At 45.0% G+C, this 27,626-nt stretch overlaps 1 protein-coding gene across 3 annotated transcripts in view; it reads left to right on the top strand.

Moving 5' to 3' along the window:
- Window positions 1-25,283, top strand: part of epas1b (endothelial PAS domain protein 1b) — a 41,542-nt gene extending 16,259 nt beyond the window's left edge. For 2 of the 3 annotated variants that reach the window (XM_046402982.1, XM_046402983.1), the window contains exons 2-16: window positions 2,586-2,776; window positions 5,915-6,060; window positions 6,986-7,073; window positions 8,817-8,935; window positions 9,185-9,387; window positions 12,677-12,783; window positions 15,468-15,615; window positions 15,819-16,027; window positions 16,176-16,414; window positions 16,771-16,884; window positions 17,167-17,690; window positions 17,864-17,960; window positions 18,289-18,382; window positions 18,472-18,645; window positions 19,334-25,283. In XM_046402982.1, the coding sequence (XP_046258938.1) occupies window positions 2,586-2,776; window positions 5,915-6,060; window positions 6,986-7,073; window positions 8,817-8,935; window positions 9,185-9,387; window positions 12,677-12,783; window positions 15,468-15,615; window positions 15,819-16,027; window positions 16,176-16,414; window positions 16,771-16,884; window positions 17,167-17,690; window positions 17,864-17,960; window positions 18,289-18,382; window positions 18,472-18,645; window positions 19,334-19,485 (2,605 nt within the window). In that variant the 3' untranslated portion in view covers window positions 19,486-25,283. Of the gene's footprint in view, window positions 1-1,112; window positions 1,178-2,585; window positions 2,777-5,914; window positions 6,061-6,985; window positions 7,074-8,816; window positions 8,936-9,184; window positions 9,388-12,676; window positions 12,784-15,467; window positions 15,616-15,818; window positions 16,028-16,175; window positions 16,415-16,770; window positions 16,885-17,166; window positions 17,691-17,863; window positions 17,961-18,288; window positions 18,383-18,471; window positions 18,646-19,333 lie in introns of those variants that run through there. The other variant, XM_046402981.1, reaches the window with a different exon arrangement.
- The last annotated feature ends 2,343 nt before the right edge of the window (window positions 25,284-27,626 follow it).

Below are 27,626 nucleotides of genomic sequence, written 5' to 3'. Positions count from 1 at the left end.
AAAACAGAACGCAAATGAATTTAAAATGAAGAAAAGTTTGACTGGTACTCAACTGAACACAGAACAAAGACGAGATATTTAATGCTCAGACGAATCCAACACACACTCGTCATGAATTTGATGATGGCTGATATATCGATTTAGGTCTTGGTATTAAACATACTTAACGTGGCCCCTGTGGATTTAATGAGCATAACAATGAGAGCCTTGTATTCTTTACAGTTTCCACATTGTCACGATCATGTCTAAGCAGCTCGAAGCACTTGAGGAAATATCAGTTTACTGGAGCAACACTTCACTTTCAGTCAGTCGTGATCGTCTGTAATGTGAAACACGCTCAGCTGACATTTGTTTTGCTGTTTTCATTCTTTTCTTATCATAGTGGGTTTTAAGTCAGAGCCGCCGAATTGATCTCGGCTGCACGTGTCTGTGTTTGCTCATCAGCTCCATTTTGGTTTTATTGCCAAAGTGTTTGTCACCTGTTTGCACTGTAGTGTGTTTTTTTCCCCCTCCTGGTCCTGCATGTTGCAGGTTTGGTAGGCCCGTGAAGCCCTGCGATAAATGGCGTCGTGTCACCGCGGCGCGAGGCTATCTGGAGTTCAGCAGAGCGGAGCCGCACCTCATCTGTTGAGATTTTTGAAGTTTTTGTGGTCACAGAGCCTGCAGACAGATCAGGAGTTCAAAAGCTCTTTGTTCACATGTTTTCAGCCTTGAGCTGATAAGGCTGGGATGCCTCATTTTGCATTTATGTAACCCACATTAAGCAGGTTGGTTATACCTGAGCAGCTTTCGTTGAAACGCGGCGTGGGAGTCTGCTGACTCGTACTGTTGACACGTGCTCGGTTTGGACGACTGATAAAATGGCCTTTCAGTTACTAATGAGGTCCTTGAGATGAAATGTAACGGCTGGAGCTGCGTGATGTGCCGTCGGCTCCGTGGCTGACAGAACTCAGTCCGCTGTGATCCAAGGGACACACCTGGAGGTGCGTCGGGAGGACGTCAGAGCTCCTCTGACGGCTCAGGCGTTTGAGCTGTCGTTCTTTCCGTGATGGTGAACTGAACTGTTTTGGGTGCGACACGCAGACGTGTCAGGGGAATTTCAGAATAAAGGCGTGTGCTAAAAAACGATGACAGAGACCGAATTTGCATCGGCCGTGTGGGATCGCAGTCCACTGAGGTGATGTTTCGCTCCAGATCGATGGATCGTTACATGACACTGGCTCTGACTGTTTCGTCAAGCCACCGGTCAGCCGTATGTGTGCACAGGCCTGTTTTGTTGGCTGCTGCCCTGCGGCTGATCAGACTGGCTGAAGGACTTGGGACAGAACCTGGAGACCTGATGTCCTAATATGGTTTGTTGTGCTGCTGTCTTGGCCCACAGGCTGAGCTTCTGGACTGTCTGTCTGTTTGAGCTTTGACATCAACATCTGACTTATTTCAGCTCGCAGACAGGAAAAAATATATTCCTGGAAAATCACCCAGAGGTCTGCACGCTGACAGGATTTGGCCTCTCTGCAGGTCTCGTGGTATTTGTAGATGACGTTTTGCTACAAAATGAGCGCGGAGACGAGACTTTGTGAAGGTTTAATCTTTGGCCAAAAAGCCCCGTCCTTGAGGCTGAATTAACGTGAGGAAATGAAAATAATCACCTGGTTCCAGCAGCGTTTCTTTTTAAAGACTGATTGCTCTCATGCTGAGCATCTGAAAGGCTGCGTGTTGGGTGGCTGGACTCCAAACACGTAGCGTCTTCTTCTGTTTGCTAAGTTCAAATTACATTTTGCTCAATAGGCCTCACTGAGTCCAAATCAAAACGAACATGTTGAGTAAACAAACGCACGAAACTGAACACAGCAGCATCACCAGGCTTCACCTTTATCACTTTTATTTTGATAGGATTAAGGAAATGGAAAGATTTACAGTCTGTCTGTGTGTGTGTGTGTGTGTGAGTGTGTGTTGAGGTTCAGCGTATATGAAACTGGACTGAAGTCCTGAATGTCAGCGTTGATGTTCAGTCTGAATTCTTTGTCTGTTTTGTTGTCTTTATTAGATTTTTGTTTTATTCAAAGGAATTTTTAAGTTCACCCTGCAAAAGTCTCAGAGAATAAAAGAAGTTTGTAAATTTGAAAATGAGCAAAAAGAAATGAACAAACTGGGCTTTGAGTTCAAGCTGAACTGTTATCCAAAAACAGAAACACACTTGGTTTGCTGCAAAGATAAAATTAATATTTCTGTGTTGCCAGCAGGCTGTAATATGTTGTAAATGTGTTCCTCTGACTTCCTGTGAGGATTTTGTCTGATTTTTATTTTAGAATTAATTTCTAGTTCATTATTTAAACTCAAATTCCTCCTTTTTTTTCTTTGGTCATTTCTTTTTGGTATTTTATTCTTTCCTCTCTGAGGCAGTTTGTACTGTACAGTTATTAGAACTGTTTGCTGTGCAGGTTTTGTTCCTGTGGTATTTTACAAAAACAAACAAATTATTGGTTCGTGTGACTAAATCTGAAGTGAAGTTGTGCTGCACCACTGAAATGACCTGGTGAGCAGGTTGGCGAACTGAAGGTGTGTCCTCCGTCCCGTCTGTGCAGGAGCAGCTCGGAGCGCCGTAAGGAGAAGTCTCGCGACGCCGCTCGCTGCCGCCGCAGCAAAGAGACGGAGGTTTTCTACGACTTGGCTCGCCAGCTGCCTTTGCCCCACAGCGTCAGCTCTCACCTGGACAAGGCCTCCATCATGAGGCTGGCTATCAGCTTCCTGCGCACACGCAAGCTGCTCGCCACAGGTACGGACGCACACACACACACACACACACTGAGGCCCTCCAGCAGGTCCTTCCACATGACACATGTGTGTGACTGTTTGTGAAGTGGGAAGGTATTTGTCAGAGTCTTCCTCTCGTCTCATTTAAAATTAGCAGCTGAGGAAGCGGGACAGAAAAGCAGACCTATTGTTCTGGAATTCCTCCGTCTCAAAGTGAGATCACAGAACGACAGAATTAAAACAGCGTCGGCTTCTTAAAATGTGCTTCTTTCTAAAGTCAGATTTTTATTTTAGCAGCAGTCGATACGGAGAAAAGCCGAAGCGAGTTGTTTACTTTCACACCTGATCTGATGTTGAACGTCAGACTGGAGACTCCACAAGCTGCTGCTTTGGGTGTTTTGATTAATACGAGACCTTAATCTTATCTGTAAATCATAACGCTGCCAACTGCCTTTTCATTCTACTGTTATTGGCCTTCTTATTATGTTTTTATAAACTGCTTTGCATTGTTTGCCAGGGAAATGGTGATTTGTACAACCAATGCTTCCTTAAACAGCGGCGAGCGCGGCTTCCTATTTCTGTGTCATCAATCAAATCAGTCACTCTCCTTTATTTATAGAGCACCTTCAGTAAATGCAGCCCGAAGTCCTTTTCAGTAAAGAGCTGGCAACAGAAAATCCTTACAGCCGACAACCTTTGGAGCAACAATTTCAAAAGCTGGAAGAAAGACAGAAGTAAAGAATAAGAATGTAGGAGTGATTCAGATCTCCTGATTAGGCAGCATTAGGTACCTCCATTTTTTGTGACTGTGAAAAATTAAGTGTAAATGAGAGAAAACCAGATTTTGCTTAAAATTTCTGTGCTTCTGTGTTCTCCACATGCTGCCCGTCTCGCCCAACACAAACCGTGCAAAACAAACAAACAAAACACACCTTGTTTTCTCGCTTGGCCCCGGTGGTATCTGCTCATACACACAGTTTCAGTTTCGTGTGCCGAGATCCTGAGATACCTGCTGCCGAGACCTCGGCTGCCACCTGACCGCGATGCCGCTCGGAGCATCCAGCCGCTGCTTTAAACACAACACCAAAAATTCCTGAAAATTCGAGCAGAGACATCAGACTCTCGAAGGAGGAAAAGGAAGGAGGAGGGATGGAGGTGGGTGGTGGTGGTGGTGGTGGTGGTGGTGGGGGGGGGGAGAGGAGGAGGAGTGGAGGTAATGAGGGTAGGAAAGGAGGAGAGGACGGGGAGATCCACGAGATGCAGCAGCAGATAAAACGTTATCACGGCGCTCTGATTGCTCTGCGATGGGACTGCAGATTGGAGAGGAAGCGAGGAGCTCTGCCCATCGTTCAGCTGGTGCTGGCGTTACCCCCGCTAGCCATAACACCCGTCAGCCTTGGCGCCAAACAGGCTCACACGCACGTGCGCGCGCGCACACACACACATGCACCCAGCTGCTGGAGGGAACACCTTTCTAAAGTGACATAAGCTGGCTTCATAAGCTGTAACCACGGAGTCGACTCTGATTGGGCCGATTTCTGCTTTACTCGGCTGCAGTTCAGAGGGAAACGCTGTGCCGCACTTTGTCTTTTCAGTCCCACTGCGTTCCTCTGCAGGCTTTTGTCAAAATTAAAATGACAGTTTCTGCACACAAAACACATAAAAACCTACCCAATACAGCTGAGGCCGACTCACACTTTCAGTTTTTGTGTCCAGACCAAAATTCCTTGGCTTGAGTTTCTTTAGTGAGAGAAGTTGTTGCTTTTCGTGCAGAGGTTTGCCCTGTTGGTCGGACAAAAAATAAATAATGAAAATAAAAAAAATCAATAAATTGAGCAATCTGCAATCAGCAGATGAATCCAGATTGAAAATAATCATCAGTTGTGTACAACCTCCACCAGCTCGCACAGCAAAATCCTGCTTTTCCTTCGAATACCACTTGAATACCTTTCCTGATTACGCTTCCATACTTTTACTGAAGTAATATGTGTAATAATGTCGTCAAAGCAGGTGTTAGTTAGTGTTTCCACCACTGCTGTAGCTCAGGAGTAAAACCTTCACACAAACTTACTGCTTCTGTTTGTAGCTGAGCTTCTGGATGTTTTTTAACTGCATTATTGATTAACGCTGAAATGTTTTGAATGTTAAAATTTGAAGGTTCCAACTGCACATTTTGTTTCACGCCCTGAAGTGAACCTTTTCGAGTGCGTTAAGAGATCAGGCATCGGAATAATGACCCAAGAATCAGCCGCCCGCTGTCCTCTCACTTCACTCTGTCCAGTCCAGCAGAACAAATATCAAAAAGTAGACAGGAAATGGTTATCTGAACAGCAGCTGTTCCTTTCTGCACTCTGTTCTTTTAAAACAAGGCCAGTTACACAACCAAAGAACAACAGAGAGAAGAAAAGTGCAGCTCAGGCCAAATGACTGGTAATCACAGCTCAGTATTTAGGCCAAAGGTGCCGCTGGTCTTTGGACTGGGCCCCGAGAGTCTTCCCGGCTCTGCGGGGCCCATGAGAAAGCTCCGGGCTCCCCCCCGGGGTTAACGCTATCCGGGCCGGGCTCCAAACCCAAGCCCCAAAGCTTGCCGGGAGCCTTGAGAACGAGCTTCTCTTATCGCAGGGAAGCACACTGGAGGAATTGCAAGCGCCTCCACCCCACCTCCCATCGGCTACTGGGCTTTGTTCGACCCGAAGCCACCGTCCACACACACACAAACACACAAACACACACACACACACTCCCTCTTGAGCTGGGGCCAGTTAGGCACTACCTGTTTTTTTTCTCATATTAATAAGCCCTGTGGCGAGACGTTGCGGACAAACTGGAGTCTGTGTGTGTAAATGTTTGGATTCTGTACATATTTGAACATAATTGCATAATGTGAAAGTTATGTTGTTCAAATGGGCAGCGATTATGAAAGCTCGTGTAGTTCTGGCTGTAATTTGTCAGGGCCGGAGATCAGCAGCAGCCTGAGACGCAGGAAGAAGCTGCACTGGTTTGTTTTGGCCTCCAGCCAAAGCTTCAAGAAGGAAAACACACACACACACACACGCACACAAAGGAATCACACACACATTTACAATGACGTCCATTTCTAATCTGCGTGGAGTGAGAGAAACAATTTGTATAAGCCGCCTTGTTTTCTGTCTCCCTGCAGGCTGCAGCAGCAGTGACAGCGACGAGGACAGACGGATGGACAGTCTGTACCTGAAGTCCCTGGAGGGCTTCGTCACCGTGGTAACGTCAGACGGCGACATGATATTCCTGTCCGAGAACATCAACAAGTTCATGGGGCTCACGCAGGTACACGAATGAGACGGGCGTTAATTTGAAGCAGGTCTGCGCGGTCGAGTCGAGGAGGTCGTTGGCGGTGCAGCGTGTGAAGACGCACACCTTCATGAATGCAATGAGCCTCATTTAAAATCACATGACACTCACCTTTTGTAGTTTAAACACCGAAGCTGAAGATTTTTAAGGTGTCCTCCGTCCCAGCAGGATCACATTACTGAACAGCAACTTGATTCTGTCATAACAAAGAAAATATTCACAAAACGTGGCGCCTTGTGAAATGATGTTTAGCTCATTTTTATTTTCTGCCTCGTTTTGTTCCGTTTTTATGCCTCCGTGCTTTAAAGGCAGGAGAGCAAACCTTCAAAGACTGGAGGGACAAAAAATGTCCAGTGCTGAAAAATAAAGATCTCAACCTCCAGCACAAAGCGGTTCAGTGAGGACGTGAAGTTGACTGTAAACTGTGGAGTGAGACTTCGTTTTTGTTTGTTTTGCTCAGCGTTCATCCGGCCGTGATGAGTTTCTGTTTGTTTTGTGTCGAAGCAGTTTGACTTTGTGGAGGTGACTCACGGCCCAGCTCTCCTCCTAATGCTCCTCCTCCTGCTCCTCCTCCTCATCATCATCCTGCTTCTCTTCCTCCTCCTCGTCCTCGTCCTCCTTCTTCTTCTCCTCCTCCTCGTCCTCCTTCTCCTCCTCCTCCCCCTCATCCTCCCCTTTCTTCCTCTTCCTCTTCCTCTTCTTCCTGCTCTTCTTCTCGTGTTTATCCCACACAAACGTGTTGCTGCTGCCACGAGTGGAAAACGCGTCAGGCGCTGATGCAGACGAGATGCACAGAATCGACAGAAACCGACAGAAACCGACACGCGCTTATCTGAACATGTTGTGATCTTATTTGTTTGCTTTACATGTGATATTTTATGAAGCTGTTTTTAACTTTCAGGTGGACCTCACGGGTCACAGCATCTTTGACTTCACCCACCCGTGTGACCACGAGGAAATCAGAGAAAATCTGAGCCTGAAGACAGCTGGTCAGCACACACACACACACACACACTCACACACACATACGCACACTCACACTCACACACACACACACACTCACACACACATACGCATACGCACACTCACACTCCACACACACCAACACACACTTGTATCTGCACCTCATTACATCAATGTTCCACAAACAAATCTCACTATCATCCAAGTTTTTATTATTTCAGTCCCCCCTTTGTGTTCAGAAGCTTCTGTCTTCAGAGTCGGGCTGTAGTTTTACTGCAGTAACACACACAATGTGTGCAACGTGAATTTTCATTTTGACATAAAAGCTATATTCAGATGTCTTTAAACGTGGGTACTAAAAACTCACTAAAAATGGGACTGACTTTCCATTCTGTGCAACATATGTTATGTACACTGAATTCAGCAGCACACACACACACACACACACACACACACACACAGAGTTGTGTTGGTGGGACAGGAAGATGCATGTATGGTGTTATATAACATCACATGAACAAGAGTCCAAGCATGAGAACAAGAGGTCAGAGACCATATAGAGAGGAATCTAAAGAGAGATACACAGGAGTGTGTGTGTGTGTGTGTGTGTGTGTGTGTGTGTGTGTGTGTGTGTGTGTGCGTGCTTGTGTGTGTGTGTGTGTGTGTTGTTTACGTGTGCAGAGGAGGACGGATGATAAGAGCTGGAAGGACGAGGAAAGACACTGAGATAGTGGACAGTGAGACAGTGTCCTCAGCAGACACACACACACACACACACACACACATTGTATGTTTTCAGTTGAGGAAACCACAATACAACTGGGAAATAATACGAGTGGAACAAGAGAAAATAATGCATGAGGAAATAATCCACACACACACACACACACGCACTCACTAAGCTGTGGTTGATAACTCTTATCAGCAGCAACCACAAAACACACAAGTGCAACAGCACTGAGTGTTTTATAGACCCTTTGCCTTTAAGTACGGTGGCTCAGAGAGCTCAGTGAGGTTTTTTGCTTCATCATTATGAATCAAACGTTGACTGCACGGGTTGTTGTCTGAAGGATAACGACACCATAAAACCTCGCCGTCGCTCTGCAGTTCTGTGTGCCTCAGGGCACGAAAAGAGAAGGCCGACCGCTGACCCGGGAAAAGTCGTCTGTTTCCACTTTAGGGAAAACATGCAGGAAGACAAAACAAACAAAGACTTCATGAGTGAAGCATCCACAAACCTGCTGCAAATACACAACATGACAAACACAGTGGACACACTCGTGTTTCTGCCAAACGCACAGGAACACACACACACACACACGCACGCTCACACACACTGGCTGAGGAGTTTTTGGTGCTGTTTGTTGTGTTGAAGTCAAACATAAAGACACACTTCAGCACTTCGCTCTGTGGCTGCAGCTCCAGCTGAACTCTGACCCTGTGATGTAACCACTTGTCCCAGTTTTCTGTCCTGTGTGTGTGTGCGCGCGTGTGTGTGTGTGCATGTGTGTGTGTCAAAGTGAAGTTTGTTCTCAAAATGAAAGCTGCAAAGACGAAACTTGTGAAAATGAATTTTAAAGGTTCAGCGTGGTTCAGTTTTAATATTTTCTGTAGAGTCTCCATCAGGTGATTTATTCCTTTAATGTATTCGAATCAGAGTGGAAAACTGCCTCGCTGAGCACGTTTACCTTCATGAAGTGTTGACGGTGACCCAAAGCTCGCATGTTTAATCCCGGTTTGATGTGCTCCTCTGACTGCGTGTGTCTCAGGCAGCGGCTTCGGCAAGAAAGGCAAAGAGCTGAGCACCGAGCGAGATTTCTTCATGAGGATGAAATGCACGGTGACCAACAGAGGACGCACCGTCAACCTCAAGTCCGCCAGCTGGAAGGTAAGAAGCAGACACACGTGCAACTTCTGCACATCCGGTGCGTGCAGGTATTTGGTCACGGCGACCGAAATCGGCGCTTTCCGTTGAAGCAGTCGTTGTCACAGGGAGAACAGGTGAACGTACTGCGAATCCTCCCAGTTAAGTAAAAACTAGAAGATAAAATCAAATGCTGAATGTGATGTGAAAAAATGTTGGCGTTCAGATCACCTGTGCAGGTTTCACGTTTCGTCCCTCCGCTGCTCCCTCCAGGTGCTGCACTGCACCGGACAGCTCAAGATGTACAACAGCTGCCCTCCGCGAGGGCTCTGCGGCTTCAAAGAGCCTCCACTCACCTGCGCTGTCCTGATGTGCGAACCCATCCCACACCCGTCCAACATCGACACGCCGATGGACAGCAAGACCTTCCTGAGCAGACACAGCATGGACATGAAGTTCACCTACTGCGACGAGAGGTGGGCTGAAACGCGTCGACACGTTCTGTCGCTGAGATTTCTTCACTTTTGGTTCTGTGGCGGTTGGAGAACGTGTGATAAAAGTGTGATCGGTGACGCGTTCTGAAGCGCTTCGAGGAGTCAGCGGACGAGAAAAGTGATGCACAAGTGCAACTCTGTTCACCATTCTCAAAATGTCTGCTAAACACCAGCTAGCACAGCCTTCGATTATTTCTTAAAATTAGTTGTTTTTCCTCATGAAAATAAAAACTGAGTCCTGAGTTTACAGCTTTATGAAACCAAAGGAAACGTACGTCAGTGTCACAGAAAAATGCACTTTTTGTTCTTGCTGAACCTTTAAAGAAGTCCAGCAGAACAGCATCTTCACGCTGCAAGCTAAAAGACGATCCAGCACAATCAGCACACACACACACACACACACACACACACACACACAGAGTCTCACAGGACGCTTTGACTGATTGCAGTGTGTTGACTGAGAGAGTTTGACTTGGCAGGGACGTCAGTGGGAAATGTAAGCCAGAGATGAAACATTAATACTTTAATAAGATGCTGTCATTAAACTGTCAGACTGTGTGTTCCTGATCACAGATACATGTGTAGACAAGTACACACACACACACACACACACACACACACACACACACACACTCACACCAGTTCTCCGAGCAGTCCCTGCCGTCTGAGGTCACATCAGTCCCGTCACCCCGGCAACCCAGAGCTGTCGTGTTTGTGTCGTTATGGTGACAGATGTTGTCCCTGAGATGTTCTGTCCCTTTGGGCTTTAACTGCGACCACAGCGGCCATCTTGAATCCAAAGAATCGGCTTGTTTGCACCCAAATATTTCTCTCCTGCTGGCATGAGGAGGTGATGACGAAAACACACACACACACACACACACACACACATTGATTCGAGTTACACAACAGCAAATGTACTCAGACTTGTAATCTTATCAAGTTGCTCATGCAGAACAAAGGTTTCTTTCGCAGGAAAGTGTATTGCGTGCACAAGGACCCATTTTCTTTCCCTCTTTTTCGTTGCAATTTAATAGCCGCCCAAATCTTCTCTTCAATTACGCAAATGAGTTTATTGTTGGTGAGTCGGCCTCCTGACTCAGCAGGGACTTAGGCTCATTAGGGAAGGGACAAAAAGTTTCTTTGGCTCATGTCTGGCAGCACTGGTGGACTCAGGGGGGGGAGGTGTGGGGGCAGCCGCCCCCTCATGTGTGGGGGTAAAAAGAAAAGCACCAGAACTGCTCTTTGTGGTACATAAAACATGATAAATTTCGTTTTGGGTGGCCCAGTATGCAAGACAACATGAAGCAGATCACTCGGCCTCCATGAGCCTCTAAATGGTTAAACGGAGGTGCAGTAGCTACAGCGTCAGGGTCACAATAAAACCGTTTTAATATTAACCAGGGGTTGTAACTGTCTCACCGTGACGGCAGGCCACCGCTGTCGGACAGCGCGAGACCTCGAGTGGGGAAAGGAAAGACAAAGAAAGAGGGAGGAGACAAAATAGGACCAACTTCTGAATGATCCAGCGACGAAGGCGGAAAGTCCAGTTAGCCCACAGTGTGCGATGGTCGCTGGGACCACTCACAGGACTTTGTGTCGTCTTGTGGGACAGGAAGAACTCATTCATATAAACCCAAAATGTATTATCTGATGAAAGCTTTAGTAACAAAGCCTGGCAAAAAGCTGAGCTGTCTGTGTTCGAGATGCTGTGAAACATAAGAAAAGTGACAGACGGGAGCATAAAGTGACGCGAAATAAAGAGTTTAGGAGCAAAATGAACATAAAAAACACAAGTATAGGCGGAAATAATACGATGTGATGTGGCTTGTACAGCTGTTAGTGGTTTCAGGCTGGTGGTGAGCCAGCGATCATCCTCCTCATCCTCATCCTCATCCTCATCATCATTATTATAATTTGATTCTATTTTAGTTTCAGCCACTCTCAGATTTTGATTTCTCGCTTTCTTTCAGTACAACCTTCCTCTCCTTTGTGCCTCAGTATCTCCTTTTCACCGCCTCCGTTTTCACCTAATTTCCTCCTCTCTTCTCTTTCATTTTCTCTGACCTCCCTCGATGTGAGGCCTGCATCTGTCAGTGTTATGTAATCTCTCTCTGGTCCTCCCCCCTTCTCCCAGGCACAACACGTCATCACCCACTCGCTGTTAATCTTCATCCTGCTGCCACTTGACAGCTCAGTTTATCTTCATAATTCACAGTTTTACAAAAATCTCAGGAATTCTGCTGTGGGGATGTGAAATCAGCACCTCGCGATGGATGACGATTGATTCATGTTAGGCTGTGAAGAAAATGTAAAACATCACATTATGTTCATCAGAACCAGAACTGGGTGAAAAGAAATTCATCTTTCAGTGCAGGACTTTGTAACATTGTGGTATTTGTACTTTTACTTCAGTAAAGGATCTGCGTACTTCCTCCATAAAAGCTTGTGTTTAGGATCATTTCCTTTTGCTCATTTGGATTAGCTTCTCGCAGCAGTTTGTTGAGATTAAAGAAAACTAAATGCTCGATTCCGCCTGATGACAGCCGTCCTTGTGAGGCAGGAAGTCAGACACAGGAACGATGTGGAGAATCTGGTCAGTTTCAAAATAAAAGTCTGCGGGTGCAGACTCCTGGTCATGTAGCACATTTAAAGAGACAAAAAAAAGAAAATCAGCAGAAAAAAATGACCAATTGTAAATAATCTGAGCGACAATGAGGCAGGCAGATGCTCCCGGTGGGGTACGAAGCTGTGCAGAGGACCGGAGGAGCCTGAACGAACCACTGAGTCAGTGATTATCATCTACACTCAAAAAGAGTTCATGGAACTTAAAGCAGCTGAACACCCCCACTTAGGTAATCAGATTACTGTAATCCTGTAATTTACTCCCGATACCTGCACGTTGAGATATTTGCTGGGGAAGAGAGCTGGAGAGAAATAAAAAGGGGGATTTTTTTAAAGAGGTAATTCAAAGCCAGCAACAAAATCCTCGTTAACAAAGTGAACTCGTGATGAGAGTGACGGAAAGAGATTAGCTGTTCCCAGAAACGCCGGGAGTTAGCGGACACTGAGAATGCGAACAATTCTTATTTTTGGAAGGCCGTCCAGCTCTCTGTTTGATTTCCAAATCGTCTGTGAAGCCTTTTGAAGTGCACGAGTTCAGGGCAGAGTGCCGGATTTGTCTTTTGAACGTTGCGTGTAAGAAAAGATGAAATTAATAGCATCGAGTCTGCAGCATTATTAAGTGTGTGTGTGTGTGTGTGTGTTACAGGGTAACCGAGCTGATGGGTTACACTCCTGAGGATCTGCTGGGTCGTTCAGTCTATGACTTTTACCACGCCCTGGACTCCGACAGCGTCACCAAGAGCCACCACAACCGTAAGCTCACACACCTCACGTGGATCCATGAAATTTGAAGAAAATGAAAATGCATTCAAAGCACCAGAATCAAATCAGTGGATGAAATATTCACCGCACTCCTCTGAAAGACGTGAAATTACAGGATGTGGTCTGTGGGACACATGGACGTTTTGCAGGACTGGCCAAAGGAGAATTCCAAAGACATCACCGCAGCCTGCTTCATCAGCGTCTTTTATTTCCTTACCTCACAATGTTGCTTCTATCTTAGACTTCTATCTTAGACAGGTTAGCAACAACACGTTTACCTCCCACACTGAACTGTGCATAGTTAGATAATTGCGGTGGTAATTGTTATTGGAGTGCAGGTGATAAATTAACCACATGTGCTCCTGACGGGTTTAAAATCTGTGACCAGCAGAGGACCGGTTAAACCGGCCTGTATGTTTCTTTGGAAGCATTGTGTTTATTAGCACGAACGGGCTCGTTACAAAAGCCTGGCTGAGCTAGTCGACTGTAAGGCGTGTGAGGCTGTGCAGCGATCACAGTCCTGCAGGGGCGCCGACATCCACATCGAACGTTTAAATGCAAGAAACGATAGGTGAGACCAAATTTTCGTCTTCTCCCGTTTTTTTGTTTTGTTTTGTTTTTTAATTCCTGTGTAGTCTGACATCTGTGTCTGTGTGTGTCTGTTGCTGTCCGTGCCTGTCTGTGCAGAGCAGGGCCTTGGTATTAAGATGTCTTTATTAAATTAAGCACGGCAGCTGATGGCCTGATGAGGTTTGCTGCCACAAACACAGTGGACCAGGTGGCCTCTATTACATTCTAATGACACTGTGTGCATGTGTGTGTGTGTGAGTGTGTGTGTGTGTGTGTGTGTGTGTGTGTGTGTGTGTGAGTGTGTGTGTGCAGGCTTCGGAGGCTCTGAAGTGTCATGGCTTTTGTCTCTGCTGACAGTACGATATCATTAGAAGCTCCAAACAGCAGTGACAGTACAAGAGGAAAAGTGATAATTTAGTTCCTTAAAACCACCTGTGCAGCACAGTGTGTGTGTGTGTGTGTGTGTGTGTGTGTGTGTGTGTGTGTGTGTGTGTGTGTGTGTGTGTGTGTGTGTGTGTGTGTTGGGGGGGGGGTTGCATTCACAAAACATCCGTCTTGCCGACAGCCTTGCTGTAACTTTTCTGTAGAATCACTGTCACGATGAATCGGTTCGTCAGTGGAAAGGACCGACCGACGTGTCTCCACGCTGTACAAAAATGAAGCCAGAATATCCCTGATACGAGTGCGGCCATGTTATTCCGGTGACATCATTTGGAGCCAGAGTCTGTGCAGTAGTGATCGGGAGGTGGAGCTGTGGTATCGAGTTCCCGCCCACACACCCGTTTGAGCCAATGAAGCGCATGATCAGAAAAACTGATCACGTAGATGAACAGTTGAACAAACATCAGGACCACCTAAAAATGTCAGAAACCACATTTGGGAAAATTCTATTTATGTGTACTTTGAGTTCTTAGTTTGGCTCATGTGCCATCTGATAACATGGAGGGGGAGGAGCTTATGAGCTGTACTGCAGCCAGCCACCAGGGGGCGCCCACATGTTTGTGCTTTGCTTGTGGGGAGCTCTCATGTCTTCATGTACAGTTCAGTACTTATATTTGTTGTATAGAACAAGACGAATGAGTGAGCTTGATGAAGGACTGTCTGACTTTTAGGTTTGTGTGTTTTGTGTCGTATTTGGATTTCGTTTTTCCTCTGGTCTGAATCATCGATGTCTGCCGTCCGTTGCTGAAATCTGCTGAGATAAACGACTCTCTGTTTATCTCAGTGTCTCACACACACACACGCACACACACACACAGTTGCTGGCCTTGTGTACACTCTCTGACCACAGCTCCTTTCCCACGCCAGTGCTGAACTTTGGACTGAAGCCAGCACATCTCCTTCTCAGCTCGAAGTCAAACATCCCACTTTCTCCTGCTGACACGCATTTGGTAGATTTTCCAGCCTCGCACAAAGTGAACACATGGATATCTAATGAATAACTCAGTAATTAGACGTTTGGACAGCAACAGCAAAATGTAAAGGTAGCACATAAAACACCGTACATTCAGCTGGTCTGAGCTTTGACTGCAGATCTGAAGCTCTCAGGTCTGACTGTTCTCAGGGTTAGCTTCGGCTTACTTACGAGAAGATACTGATAATTTTGTTAGCGATGTCTTATCCAAACCTCATGGGAGCATTTTATTTGCTTAAGCTGAACGCCAATATGTCTGACATCATCACAGGTCAGGCGACTAAATGGTCTTGTCCCGTCGAGGAGCATCTATTCCTTTTATTCACCCCAGATGGAGAATTGGAAAACATGGATAAAGAGGAAGTGCACCCTCCCCACCACTCCTGCTTTATTTTTTCAACACTCAGTTAGCTAACCAGCCACAGCGGACTGGGTTCGAGTTCAGCCCGTCAGCCTTCGCTGCACGTTGCCCTCCCTCATTCCTTGTCGTGACCTCCAGCTGTCACTGTCATAATAAAAGCACCTAAAGAAACATTTCCAGCTTTAAACATGAATCGTGAGCACTTCTGTGCTCTAAATGTGGCGTCATAGTCTGACGGAGGAGTGAGCCTCATAACGAGCATCATCGCTGTCAACCCGGATGAGGCTCGAGCCCATAACGCGTCGCTCTCTCCCACTTGTCTCTCTGCAGTGTGCACCAAGGGTCAGGCAGTGAGCGGCCAGTATCGCATGCTGGCCAAGAACGGAGGCTTCGTCTGGGTGGAAACGCAGGGAACTGTTATTTATAACAGCCGCAACTCCCAGCCGCAGTGCATCGTGTGCATCAACTACGTGCTCAGGTAAGAGCTGTGGTCTCAGCGACGGGGGAACTGTGGGTGAACGCATGGCAGAATCAGGTGGGATCTGGTTGCAAAGTGTCAGCGGGTTCAGATTTGTACCTTAGTTAAACCTGTTGATCCAGAAGTCTAACATGAAGCGTTAAATATTCCGTTGTCAGTGTTTTCTGCGCCACCTCACTCCGCTCTCCTCTCTGACCCGGCAGCGAAATCGAGGAGAAGTCGACAATTTTCTCCTTGGAGCAGACGGAGGCCTTGTTCAAGCCGCGCCACATGAGCAGCTTCTTCACTGCTGGAGGTGCAGGTGTGACCGGAGAGCCGGGAGACGTCCTGTTCACCAAGCTCAAAGAGGAGCCGGAGGACCTCGCCCAGCTGGCTCCAACACCAGGAGACACGATCATCACCCTCGACTTCGGTCTGTGCTGACCTCCATCACCTCCTGGCTGCACTAGCTGTGGTCGTTTCGTTCAGAGACTTGATTTGAACAGTTTTAATTGTTTTAAACCATTTCCTCCTGGCTGTATGATCCTCATCCCGTGTCTTTTTCACTGCCTTTCATGCAGGTCGTCCTCAGTTCGAGGAGCCCCAGCAGCCAGCAGGATACAGCCAGGTTTCTGCCCCGGGTCTGGCCCCTCCAGGACCTCCTTCCTGGAGCGGCGAGAGCCACAAGCCTGCCCCTGCAGCATCAGGCCAAACCCCGGGTCCGGTCCCGAGGGACATGGCTAACATGGCGGCTCCGTTCACCGCCCAGCAGAACCCGCCGACGGGCAGCGCCACTCCGAGCCTCAGCAGCTGCTCCACGGTGAGGACGAGGGACACGGAGGCTGAAAGGAGCAATTAGTCAGCGAGCGAGTGGCTGGTTGCGTTTGTTTTGTGGTTTGTTCTGTCTGTGTTCAGTGAGGCCTGGGGGGCTTAAAGGTCGCTCGCTGTGGGCAGCGTGTGTGAGAATAACGGGGGTGGATGTTTGGAAGGAGCAGCCTCTTGGTGAATGGTGCCTTTGTCAGAGCTCATCACACGCTCGCCGTTTCTTTTTCTTTTTCTTTTTAACACTCTTTCTCTTTCCCTTTTCCCCGATCCTCTGCCTTTATCTCTCTCACCGCCATCCATTATGCTCATTTCCTCCCTTTCCTCTGTCCTCCCCCCTCCTCCCCCCTGCAGCCCAGCAGCCCAGGTGATTACTACAGCTCTGTGGAGAACGAGCTGAGGGTGGAGCTGACGGAGAAGCTGTTTGCTCTGGACACAGAGGAAAGCGACAGTCCTGCAAACACTGAGGTGTGTGTCCTCCTCAACCTACAAACACACACACGTTCAGTTACAATTTTCCTCAAAATGTGATCTTGTTTGCTGAATCTGAAAACTTCCTGGCTTCCTTTTGGGCAAAAGCTCATTTTAACATGGGCAGTTTGTATTGTCCTGCCACAGCAATCACATCAGTCTGCTTTTCAGAGACCCAACTTTTACCGCCTCTCTGTTACTTTTTGCCCAAACATGATTTCTTAAACAATATTTTTAATGTGTTTTCATTTTTCATTTTCTCATCTTTCACTTTCCCAGAGGGACTTGAGCGACTTCGATCTGGAGACTTTGGCTCCTTACATCCCAATGGATGGCGAGGACTTTCAGCTGAATCCCATCATCCCAGACTCTGAGCCCCTGGAGGGGGGTCCAGCAGGATCCATGGGGAGCAACAGCAGCATCAACCAAAAACACCAGAGCTTCAGTAACATCGCCAGCCTCTTCCAGCCCCTGTCGCCGCCTCCTCAGCCCCCAGGCCACTACCAGCACCAGTCGGCCGCGTCCTGGGCCGCGAGGGAGAAGAGAGGCTCCAGTCAGAGGCCCATGGACCCCCGAGCAGGATCCTGCATGATGGGTCACGTGCAGAATCCACCATGCCAGGCTCCAGCCAGCACCCCCCTGTCCTCCATGGGCGGCAGGCAGAATCTGCAGTGGCCACCGGACCCTCTGTTAACGTACCAACAGCAGCCTCGAGCCTCCAAGGCCTTCCTGATGGACACTTTGTCAGGGGACGAGCGGCTGTCCTGCCAGCAGAACGTGTCACATCTCATGCAGAAACAGAGGTGACGTCCTCACACTCGTAAAGACAACAACAACGACGCACGAGAGAGAGATATTTATATGTGCAGAGATGAATACGTGAATGGAAGAGAATGACAACACATTCTAGAGAAGAGGAGCTAACTTGTAGCATGTGTGTGTGTGTGTGTGTGTGTGTGTGTGTGTGTGTGTGCAGGTCTATTGACAACTTTGTACAGGCCTACAGAGACATGAGTCCAGCCAGAGTGGCCATGACCAACAGCATCAAGCGCTCCTTCACCCAGATGGCTGTGGTGAGTTTCTCCTCATCCCTGAGAGTCAGGACAGCATGAGAACAGGGCAGGTTATCCTCTGAAACTGTCCAACAGTGACAGCTTTGAGATTAGAATTATCTTTACATTTTTAATAGGTGTTAAAGGGGATCATAATAGATGTTTTAAACTACATACTGACCACAGTAAAGGGAATAAAATTTCCTGAAAACAGAAAGAGACCAAGACTCATTTAAGCCTGAGGAAGTCAAAGGTTTTGTTTTTGGTTTGGCTTTACCTGTGAGCCGCGTGCCTCGAATCGTTTGGAGGATCAACTCTCATTTGGTGGCTAATGGTGATTGTGTTTCAGGATGAAAATAAGCCGTCAGAAATCATCTGGAAGAAGATGAGGGATGACAGCTGTGGCGCCATGGACCGCTCCCTGAGCACAGGATCGCTGACGGGTACGAGAGCACATGTGGGTGTGAAAAATCTCTCACATTATTATCATGTCTTCCATCCAACGACTGTACCTGTGATCTCTCCGTCGCAGAGTTGGGGACAGGGAGGATGATGGCAGGCGGCATGTCGTCACGTCTCAGCTCTCTGCAGCAACACAGGAAGTCTCAGTATCCAGGAAGCGGGATAGCTGGTGCAAATGAGAAACCCTTCCCCCAAAAGAGCTGCAACTACTCACAGTATAGCATGCTGCCTTCAAAGACTGAGGGTGAGCTCACTTTAATGGTTAAACTGCCTTGAAACTCAGCTAACGTCCTGCGGCCAGGTGCTGCTTTGTTAATTTTTAACACTCTGCTGCTTTGTTACCGCAGCGTGTTGGTCTGAAGGGGCGTTTGCAGCAGTGCAGGAATCTAGGAATACCACTACTACACATTGCTGCTTGTCACCCTGAAGGTGACACTGCTGAGTGTACAGACTCTAACACAGTGTAGAATTGTTCAAAGAATGAAGTTTAGAGATGCAGGACGAAACTGACAGAAGGAACTGAGACTAAAAGGCGCAATTAAAAATCCACCTGCTCCTTCACACATGGCACAGTTAAGGCCGAACTGTCTTGTGTCGCATCATGAGACTTGAGTGTTATACAAATGTCGCTATGGAGTCGATGGTTTTCAATCCACGCCGACTCCAACCTCGGCGTCTCCGCCCGCAGTGGCAGCAGCTCCTCGATGGCTGAGAGGTTAGCTCCAGTCATCAAGTCGTTACAGTCTGTAACTGAGGCGTTCAAGTTGTATTTTATTGATATGAGAACAAATTTGCGAGTGCAGTGAGAGGATATTTTAAGTTGTTTTCAGTGCTAATCAACTTATTTCAGCTTCAACATTCTTCTTGATTCACACTCATTTCTGTTCTATTTTATTTTTTCATATTTTCTTCCTGTTTCTGCCCTTTTCCAGGTATTGCCAGTCGTCTGCTGGGCCCTTCGTTTGAGTCCTCCTGTCTGCCGGAGTTGACCCGTTACGACTGTGAGGTCAACGTCCCGCTGCAGGGTAACCTGCACCTCCTCCAGGGCTGTGACCTGCTGAGAGCCCTGGACCAGGCCACCTAGAGCCCCAGATCCAAACCCCACCATAGACCCGGACTCTCTCAGCCCGGGACTTAATCCTCTTTACCTTCATACCGCTGGGCCTTCTGAGAGCCCTGAGGCTAAGCTACCTATAGGGAATGGTATTCATAACCACATCCTGTCTCATTCAGCGTATTTGGCTCAGCCCCGCACTCTCCATACAGCTCTGTACCTAGACCATCTAAACAAGCTACCATATCAGGGTCAAGCCACTTAGTCCCCCTTTTTTCTCCCCAAGCTCTCGACTCAAATCCTATGCGGGTTGACCACCAGTGTACAAAAGCTGCCATGCATTCGAGCCACCCACACACACACACGAAAGATAATACGAGTCACTTGGTGAAAAAAGGTCAGCGCGGGACATTTATCTAACAGAGTACACAACACTCAATCTGACCTGCGTCAAAAAGTCTCGACACTGGGATTTATCGCTGGTCATCGCGTTTGGTCTCAGCTCAGCTCTGGGGTCCGGAAACACACGACGGGGCTTTGGTGTAAGAAGGCGAATTAGTGACAGTGGATCCAAACACACAACCCGCCTGAAAGCTCGGCCCAAACGTCTGCAGCCAGACACCCTGACCGCCTGCGCTCAGCCAGGCTGCATATGGGATCCAAACCTACAACCTGGTCTCCGTCACAAACCTACACCCTGATGCGAACTCTATGCAGCTCAGCTCCCAGCCCTGCCTTCCCTTTATCGGCTTCCTCATGTAGCTCAGAGGAGAAGATATCAATCCCTACACCGTGTTCTTTCACTTCACGAATCTGACCGGCAGTTAGAGATCCAGCCCACTTTTTCAGTTCAGGTCAAGGCCTCAAGCAAGAGTTGGGTGTCATGGACTGCTTCTGTAGCCGTTTTAAAACTATAATCTAGAATGAATGGAGGCCAGAAGGAGTGAAACTCTTAGCTCACACGAAACATGCAAAAATTAGACAAAAATCTGGAAAAAAAATTAAAGTTTGGCCTACAAGAGCAGTATTTCCTTTTCTCTTATCCTTTTTGAGACCACTTGCAGTAAGCTGTAAGAACACACATTTCTCATTTTTGATGACTGAGAAGATGTGGCCTCTAAACACCAACGTTAGCTTAAGACGTCCGGTTTGGCTCGTTAGCTCGTCTGCTGAAGATGAAGGCATTTCACCTTCATCATATTTAGGTTTCACTTCGTTCTCAAAGGCTATGAGTCAGGATATGATGAGAATCAGACTCAACACGCCGAATCAAAATCAGACCCAACTCTGCTCCATACGAACCGCATCAACCTGAATCCATCCCACCTGAGTCACTGTAACAACGCCATCTGCTGCGTGTAAATAAAGTAGTGCGGTTTGGTCATTCAGGAGTCTGTTTCTCAATCCATCAGGTGGTTCACAGCAGCATTAAAACTGTTTGGGGTTCAGCTTTGATGATATATGTGTCTCATTGTCCTTTTAGTTCTTATCGTGTTCTGCTATTGAACTGAGACATTTTAGCTTTTATGAGATCTCCCCACGTTATTTAATCCTGAACGACGGGACACTTTAACATATCAATACCGCTTCGTTTCTTCTCTTCTCATTTATTTTTTATGTTCTTACTCCACCGACCAGGTTCTTTTATTTTTTTTTTGTGTCTAACTCACAGACACACTAATAAATATATATTGCAACACATGTAATCTACTGTAAGTTGAACAATGTTAAGTTTTTTTTCTTCTCTTCTCTGTCTTTGATTTATTCAAACGTGTTTCTGTCTTTCTCCGTTGGACAAGTAGCTCGCGTGGATACAGGGTTTTGTCTTATTGTGCAATTATCTCATTGAGCTGAAGCTTCGCGAGCAACAAAGCTCGCAATATTCACCAAGCCGATCGCTTGTACGAAGGATCGGCCTCACACACACTTTAAGGGTTCGTGTGATTACGTATCGTAGCCTTACACACACACACATTACGCAGTGCAGGGAAAATGAAAAAACAGTGGTGTGCAAAGAAAATCTGAGGGTCGGGAATGACATTGACAAAAGGGCATTTCATTTTTAGTTATAATTTTTAAAAGGATGCTGAGTGTTTTATGCTCCTGTTTTATGCTGGTTAAGGTTTTAAGGTGTAGTGACACGAATGAGCTGAGGTGGCGCCGAGCAGACGGCTAGCGCCTAGCGGTCATCCCAAGGGGCCGTGTTCAGAGTTGCACATAACTTGAAGCCATAATGTTATTTAAACAAGTGAGTTATATTAAAGCCCAGAGGTAGAATTTCCTTTTCCATCTCCTAACTATAATTTACAGATTTGTAGTAGAACTTGTAAAGTCACTGGCATCCTCCTTCAAGTTACCTGGAGAGGAGATGTGAAGGACACATAAGCCAATCACAGGGGCTGATCAGAAGGGAAGTGGGCCCCCTTCCCCCCCCACCCTGTTTGCACACCACTGCACAAACAAGAGTTTAAGAGACAGCAGTAACCACATAACCACTCAGCCACTGTATGTATGTTGTATGTTATTCTTTAGGATTAAAACAAGGCCAATTTTTTCTGCTAATTAACAAGACGGAGTGGCTGTCAATATCAGAACACCTTGACTAATAAGAATAAAGTCAGAATTCTTATTTTTCAACCAGCGCTATTTCACCCAAATGTCAGTAATATCATTGAATTTAATAAAAACACGTTTTTCTCCGTCTTCTTCATTTTCCTTATCTGACTTTTTTTTTTTTTGAGCTACTTGTCTTTTTTGTGGTGACCACTTTTGAGTATCAGTTATAGAGCTTTGTACACATATACGTTACGTATTTAATGAGACAAAACTAATGTCGAAGATAGTGTTTTTAGTGTTTTTGCGTCTTGGTACTTTGTCCTTATCTACCGCTGTAGATGCATATGGATCAGATCCCCTGCAGTGCTGTCTCCTCTCGTGCTGTTTCTGCATTGTGGCATTTTGTTTGTTTATTTGTTTGTTTTACCCTTAAATATGTTTAGTATCTTATCCCTACAGTATCTGTTGAATCTGTTGGCTGGGCTTCTGCTTTTGTTCCTGCTTTAAGAAGATAAAAACAAAACAAAAAAAAAGGTAACAGGAAAAAGAGTTTGGATTAAAGATAAATATCAGTTTTCTAAGTTTCACTTTTCAGATATGTAGCATTTTGAATATTGTTAAGAAGGTGAAGTTGCCACATAATTAATCACAGTTTTCCAGTTGCTTATATGAAAAGCAGTGGTGCTTCATTGACCATGTATGTTGTAGAACTTTTATCACATCTCATGGATCCATTAACACTATATTTTAATGTTCTCAGCTTTATGTTGTGCTGACATTTTCTTTTTTAAACAAAGTTCATTGTAATCCATATAATGTGCCTTATTGTGACTTTATGGTTGTCTTGACAAGTACTGAGTTTGCCCTTCAAGTGCACAGTTTGTTTCCTGCAGTCTGTAAGATGATTTCCTTTGACTCTGAGGGTTATTGTGTAAAATCCTAACATGACATTATGTCTTAAAGTTAAACGTTTAGAAATCCGATGCTCATCCGTGTGGCTTGCAGCTCTCATTCCAATTTGCAGGTTGACAACTGCAACTGATTTGGATTTTTTGGATCCACCAACCTACCGTCATGATTACCAGCCAGTCTGGCCAATAGAAGCTGACATGCTTTTGTAATAGTTGGAAAACACTGAATTTTGGGAATAAGATGTCACAGCTAGGATGATTTCCATAACAAACCCTCATGTTTTGTAGTTAACAGGTCCTTCATAGCCTCCTCTGATACATTCATTTAGATGCTGATAGAACCGCAGCCTGGACAGGGAATATACAACAGCTGCCCTGTTGATGACGAGTCACAATCTGTTTAAAGGAGCAGTTCACCCAATAATTAAAATTCAGCTTTTACCTCCTCAGCCCTGTGCGGATGGAAAGTCGGGTCAAGCTTCTTAGTCCACAAAACATTTCTGGCGCTTCAGACTTTGGGTGAACTGTTCCTGTGAGGTTTTTAAGGAAACGGATTCGCCAGTTCATCGAACAACCTGACAGTCTGGTTGTTGATGAAGGGTTTTTACATAAAGGTGAAAAAGATTTGACTGAGAGGCTCAGAGAGGACAGGAATGTCCAACACAGTGAGCACCTTTGTTTTTGCAAATGAACACACATGTGAAGATGTTTTGACAAATCGTGGCTCAAAAAGCTAACATGAAAGGAGCGCATTACAGCAGGCAACGTAAATCAGATGCTCAGAAAGATCAGAACCAAATCACAGTTTATGTATGATGGTATCTAAAATATTTGTTTGGGAGTGCACATGCGAAAGCACCTGAAATGACTCCTGAAGCCGTCTGCAGAAGCAAATCTGGTGACTAAAGCATTTTCAAAAACACATTTTTACTGCTAACAAGCCACTTGACAGCAGTAGCAGCACCAGAAACGAACTTCATCCTGAGATGAGGAGGATGCATCACGCAGCCTCAGCCTACAGCTCAGCCTCATGATGCAGTTCACCCCAAAATCAAAAGTACAGATTTTTACCTGGGCCATCTAATTCGATCATATTCAAGGGAGACACTAAATCACTTAAAACATTCTAGATGAATAAATAACTCTAAAGGAGGAGAAAAATGTATTGTGAGCCAAATTTGTTTTCTCTCCCGATACGTCAGCAGTTAGTTCAGATCAGACAGCTTTTTAACCATCGCTCAAATTAGAAGTTCTGTTTCAATGTAAACAAACAACAAAAACAAAACAAAAATTTTGTATTAATAATTATGTATAGTATTTAAAGACTTTAAAATGTATGCTGATTGTAAAAGCAGGTTAAATTAGATTTCCAGAAAAGCACCTTAAAGCATGTTGAGAGATTGTTTTTAAACCATTGGAATTATTGCCACTGCAGAGTTGCAGTGTGATATAGAGCTTATATATAATATGGAACAGACCTTAAAAGACCAAAGAGGTTTTAAGACAACATTAAGTGTCCTGAAACATGCAAATGGAAGACTGAGATTTGAACTAAATTGTGTTAATGTATGTGGAAAGAGTTGGCTGGGTGGAAGTCGATTTAAAAATAAAAATCCCTGCAGAGGGGAAGTCCCGCCCCTGTTTTAAGACGGCTTTTGTTCCACTAGCGTTGCACAGATAATTTAGAATAGCTCAAAAATGTTATAAAAATGTTGATAAAAGTGCTGCTTTGTTGGCGTTCAAGAACAACACCTTTGCGAGTCTTCTCAAGTGTGTTTTTGTATCCTAACATTGTTTTATCTTTGCTAAAATTATTTGGTTTTCTTTAATCTTAAGAAAGATAAACTAAAGAAAGAAGACTCAAAGAACAGGCAAATGTATTTAGAGAGAATCCATTGAGAAACGCACGCTAGTAGCACAGATGCTCACTCAAAATGGGCGGGGCTTCAGTAGTTTAAAGAGTTTAATTCGCCAGTCGTAGCACTCAACACACTGTGCTGCTTGAAGGGTTTCCCTCAGATGGTGACAAAATGTTTCAGGAGTTAATCTGCTCATTCATTGCACTTGCTCTTTGAAGGCACCATCAGCGTTTTGTCTCGCGTCTCATCTAACTACTGGGTTTTTGTTTTTCCTTATGGGATCCATGTTCAGCTACTTGTATTCTGTTTTTTGTCAGTGTCATACAGTACAGTTATATTAGCTGATTTAGCATTTTTTTAACATGCTAAAAATTCTATTCATATTGATCTTATTATTATCATATATTGTTATCATTGTTATTACTGGGGAATTTAACCCGATAAGTTTGTGTTTCTGCACTGATATCTCATTATTAAAGCATACTGATCTTACCCTCCCTCATCGGCCTCAGGTGTGATTTATTGCAGTTCAACTTGTTCTGAGTTTTGAAAAAGATGAAAGATGGAGATGATGTCATGATAGGGAAAATAATAAAGTTGTCATCAGTGATTTACCATGACAAGTTACAGGTTTGTAGAAAAATAAACAGTTAAAAAAAATTATGTTTGAAAACCTCAGCAAGTTATTTGGCAGGTATGCAAGCTGCTGGGAGGTTTGACTTCTGTTTATTGGTATCTGGAGGTTATTTCTATGAATTGTGGAAAACCCACACACAATAAAATTTTGATGAAGGACAAGCGTTGTGATGCTTCTCCTTTTATGTATTCTCTTAATTTAAAAAGAATTTTAATTTAATATCCTAAAAAGCTGTCTAAAGTGCTACCTAACACAGTGTTAAATGAATGTAACATTAACATAAATATTACTATTCTGTAATATTAAAACAAGATTATTTCTCCTGATTTCTGAAATGAAGACACTGGAGATTTTATGTCTCTAAAAACTAGGACCAACTGTCAGATAATGTGGAAGCACAGAGTATTTTCCTCCAAAATGTGAAGATACAGTATATTACCGTAAATAATGTACATACACCATAAATTGTATTTGAGTAAATACTCTGTTAGTAAGTTAAAGTCTTGGTAAAGACTGGTTTGTAAAATAGAGAAAAACGTAAGTAGAAATGTGGTCCCAATCAAATCCTTACACTGGAGAAGCCGGAACCATGAAATGTTTTAACATGAAAAATTAAAACAATTTTCAAAATAGTCGGCTAACTTATTGATCAACTATTTCCAGCAGTACACAGTACTACTCCAGCAGTTAAATTTATAACCAAACATGTTATAACCATTCGTATGATTTATGTATAAAAATCTGCAAAATGCTGTCAAATTAATGTAGCCAAGTAAAAAGTGCAAATATGAACCTCTGAGATGTTATCAATATATTTACCTGAAGTATCTAAAACTTTTTTAAAACTATTTTTTCTCCCTGTTTGAAGGACCACAAGCCTCTTTTAAATACTGATTCTGTAACAACATTTCACAATACATTTTCACATTAATCTTTAATTTGGGGGTCAGGAGAGACAGTTTCATATGTTGTTCTTTTATAATCAGTTGAAATAAAAAATAAATAAATAAATAATAAAAAATAAAGGAATTCTGATTCTGAAGGTTTTTATGTTTCAAACTAGCTGGTATCCGACCCCTCAGATGGATCAGAGTGCGGTACCGACCTGAGCAAAGGAAAAGAAAAAAATCAAATGTTAGATGTTAGCCAGCGATTAAAGAGCTTTTCTATGAGAGTCTGGTCTGCTTCCCTGATGCATGGAAAACACATTTCAAAGCTCTAACTCCACCTTTGTATTGTGCTCGATGTTTTTGTTTTGGACTGTGACGCACATCCTCTATTTGAATTGGACGGACAGACAGATAGGCACAAACAGGCCAAAACTGGCACAGAAAGAAAGAATCATCGTCTCCTACCTTACATCTGCTCACCCAGGTACTGGTGCTTTTGACACAGCTTGATTTGTGCATGACCTTCGGAGGCAATCAAAGCACAAACTCACAAGACTTTAGGTGCAGCCAAATTCACCAGGCTGAACAGGCAACCGGAGAGCTCTGCTACGCTGCCTCCACGCTCAAATCAACAAGGTTAAACAAACGCAAAACTGCCAAACAATTTAGAGGAGTTTCTGAGACGTTTTGGGGCTGGAAACTAAATGTGCACTGATTTACAGGATGAAAATAAATTCTCAGGGTTGTGTAGGTCAGAGGTGATGACAGTTTACCAGAAGGTTTTAGAGTTTTAAACACACACTTGCACACCTTTTAGGAGCTGCTCATAAAGTCAACCAATCACAGAATTCTGATGCATTTCACAACTGGCACGTAGCTGAGTGCAATAGGAATGGTTTTCTTTGCCTGAATCCAAAATGTATTTTTTACCAAAATGCATTATGTTTAAATAGACGCCTCATCACTTCTGGTTAGATCCGATTCAACCCTGAGAATGATGGGAAATCTGGGAAAGCGGACACATATGTTGTAGTAGTTTATACTCAGCAACAGATCCTGATGAATCCTGTTGTCTCTTCATTTTTCCCAGATGTTTTAAAATCTGTGGATATACCAAATAAAGGGTTTGGGCTGGCATTGTGAACAAGGACTCTGACAACACCAACACACACGTACTCAGGTCTCGCATCTCTTTGTTCCAGCTGAGTCAGAGCCTTTGGTTTCCTTCAGGTGGGGAGTCAGGAAAACGTGGTGGAGGTAAAGTGGGAGGAACCGGCGTCTCGGGCCGACCGGCTTCCTCTTGATTCAGGTTTCCAAG

The sequence above is a fragment of the Scatophagus argus genome, chromosome 10 (genome assembly GCF_020382885.2).
Source record: "Scatophagus argus isolate fScaArg1 chromosome 10, fScaArg1.pri, whole genome shotgun sequence".
Classification (NCBI taxonomy): Eukaryota; Metazoa; Chordata; class Actinopteri; family Scatophagidae; genus Scatophagus; species Scatophagus argus.
This window is presented reverse-complemented; position numbering and strand designations above follow the sequence as displayed.